Source organism: Pinus tabuliformis, chromosome X, assembly GCF_031772625.1.
Source record: "Pinus tabuliformis cultivar Carrire ecotype Pingquan chromosome X, CPIR1, whole genome shotgun sequence".
Classification (NCBI taxonomy): domain Eukaryota; kingdom Viridiplantae; phylum Streptophyta; class Pinopsida; order Pinales; family Pinaceae; genus Pinus; species Pinus tabuliformis.
In genome coordinates, this window is record NC_142308.1 from 1,201,047,991 (window position 1) to 1,201,065,008 (window position 17,018).

The window sequence follows — 17,018 nt, forward strand, 5'->3', positions numbered from 1 at the left end:
GAAGAAATCAATCACACATAACCCAGAAGAAATAACCCAGGGAAAGCCTCGGCCTAAAACCCCAATCTTTGTATTATCATACAAGTCGAAATATGTCCGGATTACACAAAGCTTTAGCTCACAGGCTATCCAGGTCTCAGTACAATCCCTCTGCTGCTCATAGACAGTCAAAGGCTTCTCACAAACCTTCTCCTCTACACTCCAAGCCTCCTATTTCTATGCACAGTTTTTCCTGGGTCCTCCAGCTGTAACCTGTGTGATTCTCACCTCACACACAACACTGACCTTTGAAATAACTGCACAAACCTGAAGGAGATAAATCCTCATCATGGATGAGCTTCCTTTATAGGAAAAATATTCATCCAACTGATAGTACATTGTCCCTTCTCTGATCTCAACTGGGTCTCCGTCAGAACTGACATGCAACAATTATCCATGAGTGAATCCTCAGTTATCTAAAATAATAGTTGTCACATGCATGCAAACATTAACAAACTATATTTTATTATTTTAACGACTTGTTAAAATAATTTAACTGGACTTGACTAATTATAACTAAGTCAATTGATTCTCTCATTATAGAACTCATACTTATTCCCTCAATCAGTGGAGGAAATTAAGGATGAATTCCTCAATCAATGGGACAACTCATGTGCATGCTCACAAAGACTTCAAATTCGAATTTCCTTAACTAATTAACTCAACTGAATTAATTAATTAATATTTCCAACTTCTGTTAAGACCAAAATTAATTTTACTTCCTATAGATAGACTAGGGACTGCTATAAATAGGAAGGGACCCAGAAATGCTATTTTTAGAACTTTTTATTTTTAGCAGTTTCACCTATCACCCAAGGTGGCCAATGACCTCACTGGCCAAACTGCTATTTTTAGACATGTTATTTTTAGGAGTCCTATTTTTAGCACATTCTAAATTTAACATTTCTTGTTGCACATTTTTCAACATGATGTCTATACATACATGAGATTCATAAAAGAAATATGTTTTTAATATTTTTCTTCATTTCATTTTTATTGTACATGAGATTCATAAAAAAAAAATATGTTTTTCTTCATTTAATATAAAATTTTGTTTGTGAAGTATTCATGTTTTTTTACATTTTATTTTATGGACTATTGTATTTTAAAATTAAAATTTTATCATGTCATTTTTTTAAAGTATTTATATATTTTTCTTTGTATAATTAATATTAATTTTATTTTACTAATATTTAAAGGGTTTATATTAATTTTAATTTAATAAATTGGATAAAAAAATTAGAGATATTGGAATATCTAGAATGGAATTAAGATAAATCTAAATTAGTAATAATATTTAAATTTCTTTCCATTTTAATTTATAATATTTAAATTTCTTCCCATTTTAACTTATAATCTAAAAAAAATTAACAAAATAATATTGTATTTAATAATTTAATTCATATATATTTTTAACAATAATGTTCTTGGAATTGCACTCACACAAATTCCATTTCCTCACCCTTTGTTAGTTAAAGGATAGAGACAAAAGAGTTCAAAAGTTACAATAAGAGGCAACCCATAACTTTCTTTCGAGTAAAATCGAGTATTATTAAAAAATATAAAAATCAAATATAATGAAACATTTAAACATAACCTTTAAACCATGTTAGTTTTTTTCCATGTACCCACATCAATTGTTTTCCATGTAGATAAATAAACCAACATAGAAAACATACCAATCAAAAGTTCAATACCTTATGAGATAATGTGTAGATAAATAAACCAACATAGAAAACATACCAATCAAAACACTTGATCATGAGCAAGTTCAAAATAAAATGTTCAGTGCCTCATGAGATAATGTTAAGTGAAACAGGGACAACTCCTATTGAAGCAATTGCTATGGTGCAGCTCATAAGATATCTAAAAATAATTGAGCAAATGAGAGTAGGTAGATGACCTAATGTTATCTTCAATGAAGACATGGGTGAAAGAAAAAAACATGGATTAAACAAAACTACACATGGATGCAAAAATGGAATATCTACCTCAATGTCTGTCCCACAAATAGCAAGGAGCTAAAGGATTTTGTTATGGAGAAGTTTCGTAAAAAGGTATGGGGAAAAGAGTTGGGTAGAAAGAAGAAATATTACATTGAGGAATTCAACCCTACATATGATCTACAACAAAAAGAGTTCATTGGAGCTAGCATTTCATGGATGACAAAAGTTTTTATTGCTCAATTAAGGACCAACTCACATCAACTTTGGTGTGAAACAAGACGGTTGAAAAGGCTTAAAGAAGCTTGGGAAGAATAGGGGTGTACATTTTGCACGTCTGGGGCTGTGGAATCAAAAAAACATTTCATTTTGGAATATGATGCATTCAAAGACATCAAAGAAAGTTATGAGAACATGTTAACATCAATTTCTTGGCATTGTCTTTTTAGTGAGGGGATTGTTGGAAGGTTGGATCAACTCATCATCAAAATTGAATTGCAAAAAGTGGAAAACAGGGAACTAATAGTCTCATAAACTATTTTTAGTTTAGTAAACATTAAAATATCATTTCATTTCATTTCACAAAATATACACATAAAATCATAATATACCTATAAAATCATAAAAACAATGTTTGATACCAAAAAAATTGCACATAAATTCGATAAAGTAAGATATAATGATTTTTTATACCAGCTTTAAAATCAAGCATGCTCACGAAAAATAAAGTATTAAGATGGAATACTTTTAAAACACAAAACATTCACTCATAATAAATTATTAAGATTGAATACCTTTAAAACACAAAACATTCACCAAGTATGGAGTCACATGTGCCATCCACCTATCATGCACAGGAAACGCAGATCTCCAAAAAATTAATTAAAATACCGAACATTTGAATAGTCCAACAAAATCTCAAATATATCACCGCATTTTAAAATCGTAAATTCCAAGTATGAACACAATAATTAACTACTTTTAGAATTATCCCCAGTAGCAGTTCCTTGCCAAACAAATAACAAGCGTGCTCTTCCTTGATGATGAGAAATTATGTTCGTCGCTGTTGCTTAATAACTTTCTTAAATATATTCCTCCTACACTCGATTCCTGGTGCACAGAATAATTCCAAATTTACTTGTGATCTCTGGTTGTATTCAAGATGAGTTTTACAAATCGGTTTCTAGGAAAATCAGTTTATAGGAAATTCGGAAGACAAAATCTGCAACCGATCGACGAGGCCTCTTTTGAACACCTGAGAAATCAAGAGTCTCCCATACCTTCCGATATAATTCGTCACAAGCGTCACACACAGAATTGGGTTATCTGCTTATGGAGTGATTGTGTTCTCCACGCGGTAAAAAAACTTTCGCGACGATACAGCCTGCTAGTTTTCTAGATTCTTGACATTGCTCTCGAATTTGGTGAACAGAAGATCCGTATCGATCCGGTCGTTCTTTCAAATGAGCAGAGCTCCACGGTGGGGAACCAGAAGCAGGAGCAAGGGCCTTGGACGGCTTCGATATGCAAATGACCCTTCTGGACAACAACTCTGCCATAGTTTTGGCGAACATGGCATGGTCCCGGGGAATGGCGAAATCACTCAGCTGTTTCACGAGCCACTCGTCCAATTTGGGCGGATTGTCATATGCCCTAATCCCATTTCTTACTAGTATAATATAATGCTCCCCGCCCACAATATTGAAGCAGGCAGAGAGATGTGTGTCCTAGGCGGGAGGAAGACGAGAAAGGGCGGGTGGATATGCAATATTTCAAATTTCAAATCTAAGACGAGGAAAGGGGTTCGGTATGCAACAATGAAAGAAAGAAAGAAGAAGCGTTTGAGGGACTGTGCCACATCCACTTGAGGGACTGTGCCACATCCACTGTGTCACATCCACTCAATGCTTTAAGTGGTCGTCCGGGTCGTCCTGTCGTATCGATGAGTTGTCTTTAGTTTAGTTTGGAGTTGTTTTAGTGAGATTTTTTGAAAGTTTTTCTGGATAGTTAATTTCTGCACAATCAAATCAAAGCATCTTAATGGTTTTTCAGGGTGCTGAATCCAAATATGCAGTTAAAAAACCATTTTAAATAATACAAATCAAGATTTAACCTCAATTTTTTCCGTCGGATTCCGTCACCAAAATCTTCAAAAAATCTAACTGATTGGTTGTGAGACTTATGTCCTATTAACGGACTCTGTTCATTGTCAGATCTCGGAAATTATCGAAGCAAACGGGAAGAGAAGCCGCCGGAAAATCGAGAGACCCTGTCATCTTCGCCATGCTATCTATGATGTTGTCTGTATGGGTCATTGGCTATCGGATCGTTATTTGTTGCCTCATTACTCTGCTCTGGTACAACACATTCTGCGTTGCCCTCCAACCTTCATTTATTTTGTCATGTCAATCGAACTTTTATTCCGAACTTTTATGCCGTCTAGTGATTCGTTTTTTCCTCGGAGGGCAATTTGGGTGCCAGCTTTCCCCACACTCTTTTTTCCCTTATGACTGGCCCTCTATACTTCTTGGTTACCTGAGGCCATATTTCGGCAGTTTTCCTAGTGTTTTCTGTTGCTATATTTTGTTATTAAATTGGTTGAGGAATTTGAAATTGCGATTCCATCCGCTAATGTTTGCAATCTCCGCAACTAATCACTGCACTTTGGTGTTAGCTTATTTTGAAATAACCCAGATGCCCGACATTGGAATTCGAATATACCTGCTAGCGATGAAAATTGCAATTGTGTTTGGAATTTGTTTCACATCATTACTCTGCTCTTGTACAACACACTCTGCGTTGCCCTCGAACCTTCATTTATTTTGTCACGTCAATAGAACTTTTATTCAGTCTAGTGATTCGATTTTTCCTCAGAGAAAACCCTATTTTATTTTGCCGCACTTTTGTTTCATAACCGAAGAGCCTCTCAGAGACCTGAAAACCCTTGTCGGGGGAAAAGAACAAAGAAGATCAGATGGCCGACATTGGAATTGGAATATACCTGCTAGCGATGAAAATTGCAATCGTGTTTGGAATTTGTTTCACATCATTCCTCTGCTTTTGTACAACACATTCTGCGTTGCCCTCGAACCTTCATTTATTTTGTCATGTCAATCGAACTTTTATTCAGTTTAGTGATTCGTTTTTTCCTCAGAGAAAACCCTATTTTATTTTGCCACACTTGTGTTTCATAACCGAAGAACTTCTCAGAGACCTGAAAACCCTTGTCGGGGGAAAAGAATAAAGAAGATCATTGCACTGAATTCGCACCGGCTCTGGTAACCCCGCTTTTATATTATAATGAAGCCTCCACAGGCCTCAGTCCACATAGGTTTTGCCAGCGGTGAATTGTTTCATTTGAAGATTTGCCTGTTTTGATTTTTTTGGGGTTCAAGAAGAGCTTGTGAATTTGTGCAAATGATGCTTCGCACTGTAGCTGCAGGGGCATTGGTGATTGGGGCGTTCTTCGTCATAAGATTGTTGCTGCGGAGGCGCCGGAAAAATACCCCGGCTAGCAAAATGTTTGAAAACCTGGTGAGATTGCCCAAGTTTGCACTTCCACGGCGTTATGATCTGGAGCTCCGGCCTGATTTGGATACCTGTAAATTTGGCGGCAAATTGGCTGTAACGTTGAATGTCCTCGAAGATACGAAGTATCTTGTTCTCAATGCCTCCGATTTGGTGATCGCAGACAGTTCGGTCCGTTTCCGGAGCACCGCTTCAGGGAAGGTAAATAATATCGAATTTAAATTCGCAGTAGTTATTATGTTGCAATTCGCAGTAGTTATTATGTTGCAATTGGTTAATGGGGTCGTCGTTCAGTGTTATTGGCACATTTGGCGACCACCCAGTACAATTCTCCGGAGGAAGGGGAAATGGCCCATGGGTGAATTTTATTGCGTCTCTGTTGGTTAGAGATGTCACTAAATAATATCTGCTCTTAGGATAACATTTTATATATATGCTTCAAAGGGAAAATATAAATTTAAATCTACAAATTAAATTTAAATTTAAGTTTTTAAATTAAAATAAAATTATGGCTATTTTTATTATATATATATTTTTATTTAAAATGATATTATATTATATAATGGTAAAAATTTGTAATGGTTTGACGGATGGATAATTAGATTATTAAATAATGTCGATGTTTTTTATTTAAAATGTTTATATACTAATTATATATATAAAAAGATTTATTTACTGAGACTTTATCATACAATACATTGTGTAACAGTTTTAAAAAATTGCAAGTGAATCATATAATATATTATATTCTAAGTTAAGTAGAAAAATCTTAAAAGTTAACTGAAGCCATAAAAAGAAGGTGAAAATATCAATAATATGTAGAAATATCAATAATATGTAGAATGATTAGATCAACTTGTAAAATTATAATCTGGAATCTGGTTTGTTGCACTGCTCTTTAATGTTACCCAGTTCTTCATGTTCTTCTATTCTCCATTGGATGTTCATTTAATGATATATTATAATTTAATATATGTTATTAAAATAATAAAAAAATCTATTTAAAAAATAGATATCTATTTTAAATTTAGTTTTATAGTTATAATTAAAATTTTGAAAAAAATGTTAATTTCACTATTTAATAATAATGATTTATTTTTAGTTATAATTTTAAAATATTAAATTTAAATAAAAAAGTAATAAATATTTTGTTAGATCTGAGACTTTTGTGATCCATAATGTATATAGAAGCCTTTATTAATCACATAATCATGAATTGGTCGACGTTTTGAACCAACTAAGGTGGTCCATCCCCAGGACAAGGTGAGGTGAAGAAAACTAGCAGTTAGGATTAAATAAATGTTATATTGATTTTAATTTTTTTTTTCTAATTAATACTACCTAACCACCCACGGGGGATTTGAACCTGTGACCTATTGCAAGGAGTGCCTTAACAGTGCATTCATTCACTGTCAATCAAAAGTGCCGTGGGCTATATTGATTTTAAATATTAATTAAGGTGTTAAAATAATATATATTTATTTACAACTAATTGTTTTTAAAATACTTTATTTATTATATCAAAGCCTTTAAATCTATTCTTGAGTCAAAATTCTATTTTAATGCTTTAATAATTAATTAGATATTATTAGTTTATAAAAATCCTTGGGGCTACCTTAATCAAATATATTCATAAGATTAAGGAAGAGAACCCAAGTTAAATATATTCATAAGATTAAGGAAGAGAACCCAAGTTAAAGATATCAAATTATAAAAATGGAGCAGTGGGGTTATTAATTAAAAATTAAATATAAAATTATATACAATTCTTAGATATATTAATAATGTTGTATACAATTCTTAGATATCCTTAGGAATACTAATGTTGAATTCAGACCTCTCCATACCATTAAGAATTCGCTTGGATCTGTTAAAAACCTTGTTGACCCTAAAGATATGAAGGGCGTCTACCTTGTTCCCTATTCTTGTGGTATTCCCTATATTGGGGAAACATGTAGGTCTATTAGGCAAATAATCCATGAGCATGCTGCAGATATTAGACACAATCAATCCCACTCATCAACACTAGGCGAGCATGCAGAGGAAACAAATCACCATGTCTGCATTGAAGAGTCCAAAGTCATTGCTAGGGTAGATCACTTCCACCATAGGAAGGTTAGGGAAGCGATTGAGATTGAAAGACATGCCAAAAATCTTAATAGGGATGACGGGTGGAAACTAAGTAAGAGCTGGACTCCGACTCTCATTTCTTGATTCCTCCTGCTCCTCTCCTTGGTTACTTTTATCTCTAGCTCTGTTTTTCCGATTGATTTCATGAATCATTTTCTTTTTCGTGTTTCCTCCTTTTCATTCATTTTATGTTTCTACCATGTTCCCCTCTTAATTTTATGAATTTTTGAGTCTTTCTCTTACTTTTATTTTGAGCATTATTAATATATCTAAGAATTGTATATAATTTTATATTTAATTTTAATTAGTAACCCCTTTCTTCATTTTTATAATTTGATCTCTTTAACTTGGGTTCTCTTCCTTAATCTTATGAATATATTTGATTAAGGTAACCCCGAGGATTTTTATAAACTAATAATATCTAATTAATTATTAAAGCATTAAAATAGAATTTTGACTCAAGAGTAGATTTAAAGGCTTTGATATAATAAATAAAATATTTTAAAAACAGTTAGTTGTAAATAAATATATATTATTTTAACACCTTAATTAATGTTTAAAATCAATATAATATTTATTTAATCCTAACTACCAGTTTTTAAACCAATTTATAATATTTTAATAATTTATATTTATTTGATTTATATTCATTATTTTATTAGTTTACTTACCCTTTTTAACTAATTTAACTACTTTGCCAACCATTAGTTTTCAACAGCTAAACCACGTTAGTTAGTTCGAAACATTGTGATTAATCCTAAAGGCTTCTATATACGTAATAAATATTTATTTATATAATTTGTAATAAGAAAAATAATGAATACTTATGTATATATAATTATTTATTAATAGAATTAAAAATATAATTTTTTATTAAGTTAATAAATATGTTTATTTTGGAATAAAGTTTCTAAAATTTTAATTTAATTATCAATAATTAATAAGTGAATGGTAGGAATTTAAACTATTTTTAATAATTGAGCTTAGAGGCTCATTCTACAACCCAATATGATGTGTAACTTTGTCTGTCCAATATGATGTGTAACTCTGTCCGTCATCAAAGTTGAAATTTTGCTCATGTAGATCAAAATAAAAATAAAATAAAAAATTAAAAAATAAAATAAAATAACTTTATAAAACATTTAAATAATGTTGCCTCATAAGAAAATTTGAAAGTAAATAAATTAGATCCCTCTTAACTTATATTAGATTTGTATATAAGATGAATCTTATTTAAGATCAAATATATGGTTTTTTATAATTTAATATAAAAAAATTAAATAATAATATAAAATTAAATAATAATAAAATTTCAGTTATATCCATTTTGATTAAAAAAACTATTTTAAGAGAATATGGCGAGGTAAAAACAATGTTTTATGAGTTTACTTAACAATAATTCCTTTAAATTAAAGAAAAAACACTTTCAAAATCTCAATAAAATATGTCCCTTTAATAAATTATTACAAAATTACAATGGAAAATAATAAACTATGATAATGATATGCTTTTATTTTCGTTTTTTATTTATTGAATTAAAGGAAAAACACTTTCAAAATCTCAATAAAATATGTCTCTTTAATAAATTATTACAAAATTACAATGGAAAATAATAAACTATGATAATGATATGCTTTTATTTTCATTTTTTATTTATTAGATTTATTGTCTAACTTTTTGATTATTTGACAAATTGTAATTTTAAAATGGATGTGAGTTGGTAAGGGTTTAAATTGTAATATTAAAATGGATGTGTTATTTGACAAATTGTAATGTTAAAATGGATGTGAGTTGGTAGGGGTTTTTAGTTCCCTGGGGAAGTCTTAAATTATCTATTTATTATAGTTTCATTTTTATTTATTTTATTATATAATATGGTAAATTAAAAACGTGTAAAGTTAGTTTTTGATAATTTTAATATAGTAGATATGGTTTAGATTTAAAATTTAAAGTAAAATAAGTTTATTTATATTTTTGTGTAAAAATATTTTAAAAGAAAAAAAATGAATTATATATATAAGTTTATATGATGAATTTTAAGGTTATTATGGATGGTTGGGAGGAAGGAATGGAATCCTCTCCATCCAAATTCAATTTGGATAAGTAACATGACTTATATTGAGAATATTGACAGTATATGCATATTTCTCATATTAAATACAAAACGTTGTACTTGTGAAAAAAAACTATAAAATGATTAATTAATTTTTCATTTCTAAAACTTAATTATATTATATTTATAAATTAGATATATTATATTTATTATATGAATAAAAAAATATAAAGTAAAAAATGTTATAATAAAAATAAAAGAATGAATACAAAACATAAATATAAAAATTAAAAAAAAAAATTAATGATAATCTTAATATTCCCACATTTTCTTAAATTAACTTTAAAATTTAATTAAGTTTCTTTGTTAAAGGTCTAGTAGTGTTACTTATAAAGAACACTTTCATCATTAAAAGATATACCATTTAGCTTAATAATCAAGGTTATTTAATGGGTTAAAAGATTGCTAGACCACGTTTTTAAGAAATCAAACCTTGTCGAAGGCTATAGCATATTTCATTGAACTAAATGTGTTTTCATTGTTCTCTCATATAATTTAATTTAGTATGTCACCTTCCACCAACATTATAAAGATTTGCCATTAAGCATAACATTCTAGTGCCTAGATTCCCCTTAACTTTAATCTTTAATAAGTATTATTTATATTGTACTATTCAAAAACATAAAAAAAATCAACCGAGATGCATGTGCATGGTTCCAATGTTAAAATATTTGTAACTAAATAATTATATTTGATTGTTATAAATAAAAAAATAATATCTATTTCAATGCAATAATAATTATATTTGATTGTTATAAATAAAAAATAATATCTATTTCAACGCAATAATAAACATGATGTAAGTTGAGATATATATAGTTAAATGTAACTGTTTTTAGAATTAGATTTAATCATATAGATCAGGATATACACTATTAAATCTAAATGTCTTTGGAACTAACAATATGTATGCCAATTTATATGGTATTATTATTTTGTTGTTTTGGATTATTTGCCTTGCTACATTATCCTCTTACAAAATTACCTTATTTCGTGTAGGTGGTAAATCCATCCAATGTTAGCATTAATGCAAAAGATGAGATTTTGGTGTTGGAGTTCGATGAAACCTTGCCACGTGAAGAGGGAATTTTGGACATTGAATTTCAGGGTACTTTGAATGATCAGATGAAGGGATTTTATCGAAGGTACATGTATTGTTTATTTTTTTAGGATGCTTGTTTCTTCCAAAATTGAGATGTTTGCAAAGAATTAGGGAAAATTCCAATGCTCAAAGATGGTTACTACAACAAAAATTTAATGTAAATCTAGTAAAACAGAATCTCACGTGACAATGAATTCCACTAGAATGTTATGTTATGAATGCTTCAAATTTCCAATCAAAAGCAGTTGCATTGATTAGTTAACTTGCATGCTTCAGCGCATATGTGATCAATGGCGAGAAAAGGAATATGGCAGTCACTCAGTTTGAGCCAGCAGATGCTCGAAGGTGTTTTCCTTGCTGGGATGAGCCTTCTTACAAGGTACAATATTAAAATTCCCATGCTTCTCATTATGAAGTGGTAATTTTGGTAAGTGTTTATGATAAATCTGTTAGCAAAGAAAGGCATTGGTGGAAACATAATAAAAAGGTATATGTTTTTCTATTGCTCAATGGTAACATCACTTATAGTGGAAGAGATTTGAAAATTTCCTTCTCTTCAAACAACGGGTTTCTTAAATTTTACATTTATTGCATCAATACCTTATGTTTTGGCATTAAATCCTAATTTTCTCAGCAATCTATGAAGATAATCAAAATCTAACTGCCAACAAGTTGACTTGGGTAGACTTTGAAGAAGAAAGTTCATCTGAGGAAAGATTGACTTGGTCTTGGAGGGTCTTTGTCAAGGGTCTTAGGTCTTGGAATTCGTCAATTGGAGATTCTATAAGAAGAGAAGAATTCTTGTGGGTTTTTCTCACAAAGGGAGAGGTTTTGGCACTGGCTAGTAGCCTATATTTTGTGTCCTCTTGCCTCATTGATCTTCATAGTTTGGTAGTTGTTTGATGATAAGAACACAATAATAATCAAGTGAAAGAAGAAGCTAATTACAAGTACATCAAGTTAAATAAAAGAACATCACAAACGGTTATTAAAGTAAGAGAGATCACCCTAATCTAGCTTCCCTTGATTTCTCAACAAAAGAATTCCTGAAGCTAGACTAGAACTACGTGTAGGCTGAACTGAAGATGGATGCACAAGTGTGGAGACACACTCCCAAAAACTCCTCACCAACTATTCTTGTGATATTTGTTGACCCCCTCAAGTAGATTTTGATGTGCCATATAAGAAAATCGAGCGCCAAATCTGGCCCACAAAATTGAACTCCATATGTGCATTAATTCATGTGATGAATCATGTGCCAAATCATCTCTCACACTTCTCTTTTGTGAAAATTTCACTACTGAAATCCTATTGCAACAACTAGTATTATTTCTTCTAACTGTTAATTAAGTTAGTAGTTTATTGCTATGACAACAACGAAATAAACACAACAATCTTCAAAAAAAATATTGCGGAAAATAATAGCGTTGGAAACTAAGAAACATTCTAGCACACACACATAAAAGTTGACACAATTATTTTTGGACAAATGTCCTTGGAAAAACCCAACTTGGGAAAACCGGTGCAGTAGCTGAGGGTCTTAATTATTAAGCAGCAGTGAAATAATTTGAGTACAATCTGGATGCCGAAAAATAGAAATCTTGTAGAGAAAACACTGGCAAAAATTATTTGAGGGAAATTACCCTCACTCTGAGCAATCCTGACATTGTTTGACCTTTGAAAAGCAAGCTATCCATCTAGCCCTGCGCAAGCCCTGCATCACCTCTGCGCAGTCCCTTAAACGCTGCAACCTGAAACTTCTGTAAATCAAGTCGTCCTACCTATTGTTGACTGGAAAACTCTCTCCGACACTCTGGAAATATCTTTCGGCCTCTGGAACTAATAACCATCTTCACCCCAACAAAATCGAATTTCCTACTTGAGGCTTTTGCGTTGCCTTTGCGCAACCTCCTCGAGAAAATCTCAACCTCTTTGCAAGGTACTCATAAGATCTGAAAAACTTTTCTTCGGCTTCACTGTCCCTGCCCCTCTCTGTCTCTGCTTCTTTTATGAAGCTCAAACCTTTCTGGCAACTGACTGTTGCTCTCTAGAAAATTGAACTCTCTGTGTGTGTTCTCCATCTATCCATCGACCTCCTCTTATAATCTTCTGTTGGGACTCCAACGACCAAGATTAAATTGTAATCGATGGCTAAGATTATTTCCCAGTTGATCTGTGTGAGTTTCTAGATGTTTCACACCTTTCTCAATTAATGCTGATAAATTAACCCCTTTTCTTAAGTCTAGACTTAGGAAATATTAAAAATAGGTTAATAATATAATTGAGACACTTCTATGTGGAATTTCCAGAAACGATTTTTGGGTTATGGATAACTTCTGTGTTTTAGGCTCCTCACAAAGTTTTGAGACTTGAACACCTCCAATGTTACAAAAACTAACATCTTTGACTTGACATCATTTCCACATCATTCTGGCATGTGGGAATTTTTATTTTTCTCCACTTTATTTATTTATGGGTTATTTTATTGCCACATTTTCCCCTAGACATAGGAAAAGTGGGTTTTGAGAGTCTATAAATGATTTTTCACCCCTCAAAATGTGCTTTAGTAGAAAGTTGAGGTGTTGAGGTCTAATTTTGATTACTCATACCGCTTACAACTTCTCTAGACATCACTTATTATAGTTTACATAAAAATTTTATTGAAATTCTCGTCTTGCGGGAAATTTTAATAATTTAAAAAATGATATCTAGACCTAATCAAATTCTGCGAAATTTTACAAGTGATCTAACATGGTAATATGCATTGATTCTAGACACTATGACTCACTTAAGGCCTTACCATCAAGCCACACTTCAGCTTTGAGGTATATCTGGGAGAAAAAACTCAATTAATTCTTAAACATTGAAAACACAAATAATTAATTAAGTGAAAAAAAATCCTTAGAGTGAATTCAATTGATAGCAAAGTCCTAAGCTACCTAGGCCTGTTACATGGCTTTATTTCATCATGTTAGCATCATATTTACAATATCCCCATATGGCTGAGGAATTTGAGTACAATGAAGAAAAAGAGAAGAAACAAGGGGGTTAGAAGCCCTGATGAAATCTGGAACTCCGTAAGTGTGGGAATGCTCTGAAATATCCTTGGGCATGGAGTCTTTAAGTTTACTTCAGTGGTCAACAGGAACCATATCTCTGAGAGCTTGTATGATGCCTCATGCTATGGCCTTTTGAGTTATGGTGAGGTCACATATGAATACTAGTCATTAACTTGGATCTGCTTGATGGTCTAACATGAGCCCATAGTTTTCAAAACCGGCCTTGCTAATCGGTTACCGGTCTAACTGGCCGGTTAGCAGGCCCACCGGTCGAAACCAGCCAAAAGACCCGGTCAGGCCAGTCATTTCTCCTTTGTTTGCCCTAAACCGGTCCTAACCGGTCGGTTCCGTCCTAAACTGGCCAGTTAGGAGGCACATGCGCCGTTTTCAGAGACTGTTTTAAAAACACTGTTGTAGAGTCATTGATTGTGGGTTTTTAGAGACTGTGGCCTATTTGCTGAAGTGTATGGGTTGCTTGCTGAGGGGCTAGTTATCTCTGTGCATATTCTAGAACAACGTGCCACTCACTAAGGTAAAATTGTGCCTTATCTGCTACCTAGAGGTTTGCTGATATATTTGCAAGCCTTAAGTGGGAATGTCGTTACCATTGTTGAAGGGAAACAACTATAAACATACCCTTGCAAATCAAATCAAAGAGACGAAATACTTTGGAAGTGAGTGATTCTCCATGATCACGAAAAGACTGGCCTGCATACTTATTTTGTGACTAATATTTATCTAGTAGTGGGCTGAGTTGTTGGTTTCTTCCTAGAGTTGGTGTTACTCATTGTTTGTTGAGATTTGGAGCTATGTATACCTTGAGGAGAGAATGGACCTGCATGTTACTTCAAAGTTCAGATAGAGGTTTGCCATCAGTTTGCCAGAAAAGAGCTACTGTCATATTCTCTAAGACTTGACCAGGTTCCCTCATTACCTCTTATTCTGTACATCTTTGAAGGCGGGTATAATGACTGTGCAATATTCCAATATGTAGTTAATACACATTATTTCTACTTGGGTTAAAATTTTAAATACTTTGTAAATTTTGCTAGTTGGAGTTCATTTCTACACACTGAGTATTATATATGTTATGCTGAGACAAAGAAGCCCCAACTTGTCTACAACATTATGTTCTCCACATAAATCTTCCATTGGAAGAAACATCCAAACTCAAGTGAAACTTGCAATATCACCTACAACATATTGCAAATAATTGTTTGAGAAAATTACATAGAGAACAAATCCACTCCTAAGAGTTGTGTTTATAACTTTATCTATTCACTGGTATCTTCATAATCATCATTTGGCTAGAGGAACATTTGCACAAAGTCTATGGGTTATTAAAGCCATTGAATTGTATAACAGAGTGAGGATACAGCTATGCCTTGATATCATAGTAGAGTGCATACATCTTGTCTATTGTTGGTCTGGGATGTGTTAAATTTGTTCAAATGGAGTTTTTAAGACACTTCTTAAATCAACCTAACAGAGCAGTAGTTGATTGCAATGATTCTATGAGGCAGAACAACAAACCTTTCTATGATATGTATTGCACTCGGTGCCATTTTGATATATTCACCTTTACATGGCATATAAATGAACAAACTTTGCATATTTTGTCTCTATTGGCTTGTAATCATGGTTTTAAATCTTAAAAATAGTTTTGTTTCATTAAAAAAAATATTTAATGTATTTTTTTAAAACTGGTTCGTTTAGACCAAACCAGTCTCGGTTAGACCAGTTCCAGTCGGTAAACCGGTTCATTAGGTGGACCGGTCTGGTCACCGGTTCCGGTTTTAAAAACACTGCATGAGCCATGACCATATTACAAGATTTATTCCTTTGGCCCTAGTGTGAGAAGAAATCCCTACCCGTGGCACTCAGGTTCCTCCTAGGGCCAATGACATTGCCTACTATTCTAGGACTTTCATCTAACAGCATTATCACACAATGTATTAGTGAATTCTTGGTAGTTATTTTGGCTGTAAATACTCCCTCCTCACTATCCACTTCCTCTCCCTGACCTCGTGACATTTGCTGGAGCTTCTTTCTTTTTATATGCCTTCTTTGTGCAGGTCACTTTCACTGACTCTCTCTTTTATGTTTTTTATTTTGCATTCGGAGCAGCCTAGTGCACTTTTACATAAGATCATCACTGATTGTAGTTCATGGTCCCATTGACTGACTTTTTCATCATTTGTTGGACATTGATACATTATCTTATATTATATTTTCTAAGAGCTTGTTTTAGGAGTTTATACCTCCTGTGCTCTCATCTGTCCCTTAATATAGGCACATAGAATTGTCATTCTCATGCAAGAAGAGGTGCATCTTTATTGTTGTCCATATCAATATGCATATTTCCCCTATTATTTTGGGTGAATATTGGTTCAAATAGTCAGAAGCACACACCTCAAAAATATTCTTTGAAATTTCAAATTTGCACGATTCATTTGCAGAATTGTGCAGGTTACTTCATAGAATCCTTCACCGGTATTTATTTAGAATAGGATTTGTCAATTTTGGTTTTACACTGTCTACAATACAATCAAAATCATACTCTTTCATCCTTGATTAACATTGACTTTTGAGTAAATTATGAAAAATTCTCAGCAAATCTGAAATGGGAGAAGATAAAAACAAACAGAGGCTTGAGAAATAGTTGTGGAACCCTGAAAAGGTGACTGTCAGTCTTATTACTTTCTTTTTCTAAGAAAATGTCTATGTTTTCTGTTTAACATCAATTATAGTAATGCAATTGTGTTTCTGACAGGCAACATTTAAAATAACGGTATGTGCTCCTGTTGACCGAGTAGTTTTGTCAAATATGCCAGTTTTTGAAGAAAAGTCTGATGGAAATTTGAGGAGAGTCAGTTTCCAGGAATCATGTATCATGTCAACGTACTTGGTGGCGATTGTTGTGGGGGAATTCGAGTATATAGAACGGACAACTACTGCAGGTGTGTGTACATACATATTATATGAGGAACAACTACATCAGGTCTTCATGTATATACTATATACATATTATGTACAAGGAACATATACATAAATACATGTACAAATGTAAGTCGAAATCAGGCTTTCATCGAATGTATATAGAT

At 32.4% G+C, this 17,018-nt stretch overlaps 1 protein-coding gene across 3 annotated transcripts in view; it reads left to right on the forward strand.

Moving 5' to 3' along the window:
• Positions 1–5,049: 5,049 nt before the first annotated feature.
• The window catches only part of LOC149144270 (aminopeptidase M1-like), a 311,113-nt gene continuing 299,144 nt past the window's right edge, over positions 5,050–17,018 (forward strand). The window contains exons 1-5 of one of the 3 annotated variants that reach the window (XM_089453313.1): positions 5,050–5,260; positions 5,419–5,711; positions 10,753–10,898; positions 11,132–11,234; positions 16,688–16,874. In XM_089453313.1, the coding sequence (XP_089309439.1) occupies positions 5,502–5,711; positions 10,753–10,898; positions 11,132–11,234; positions 16,688–16,874 (646 nt within the window). In that variant the 5' untranslated portion in view covers positions 5,050–5,260; positions 5,419–5,501. Of the gene's footprint in view, positions 5,261–5,284; positions 5,712–10,752; positions 10,899–11,131; positions 11,235–16,687; positions 16,875–17,018 lie in introns of those variants that run through there. The other 2 variants (XM_089453314.1, XM_089453312.1) reach the window with 2 other exon arrangements.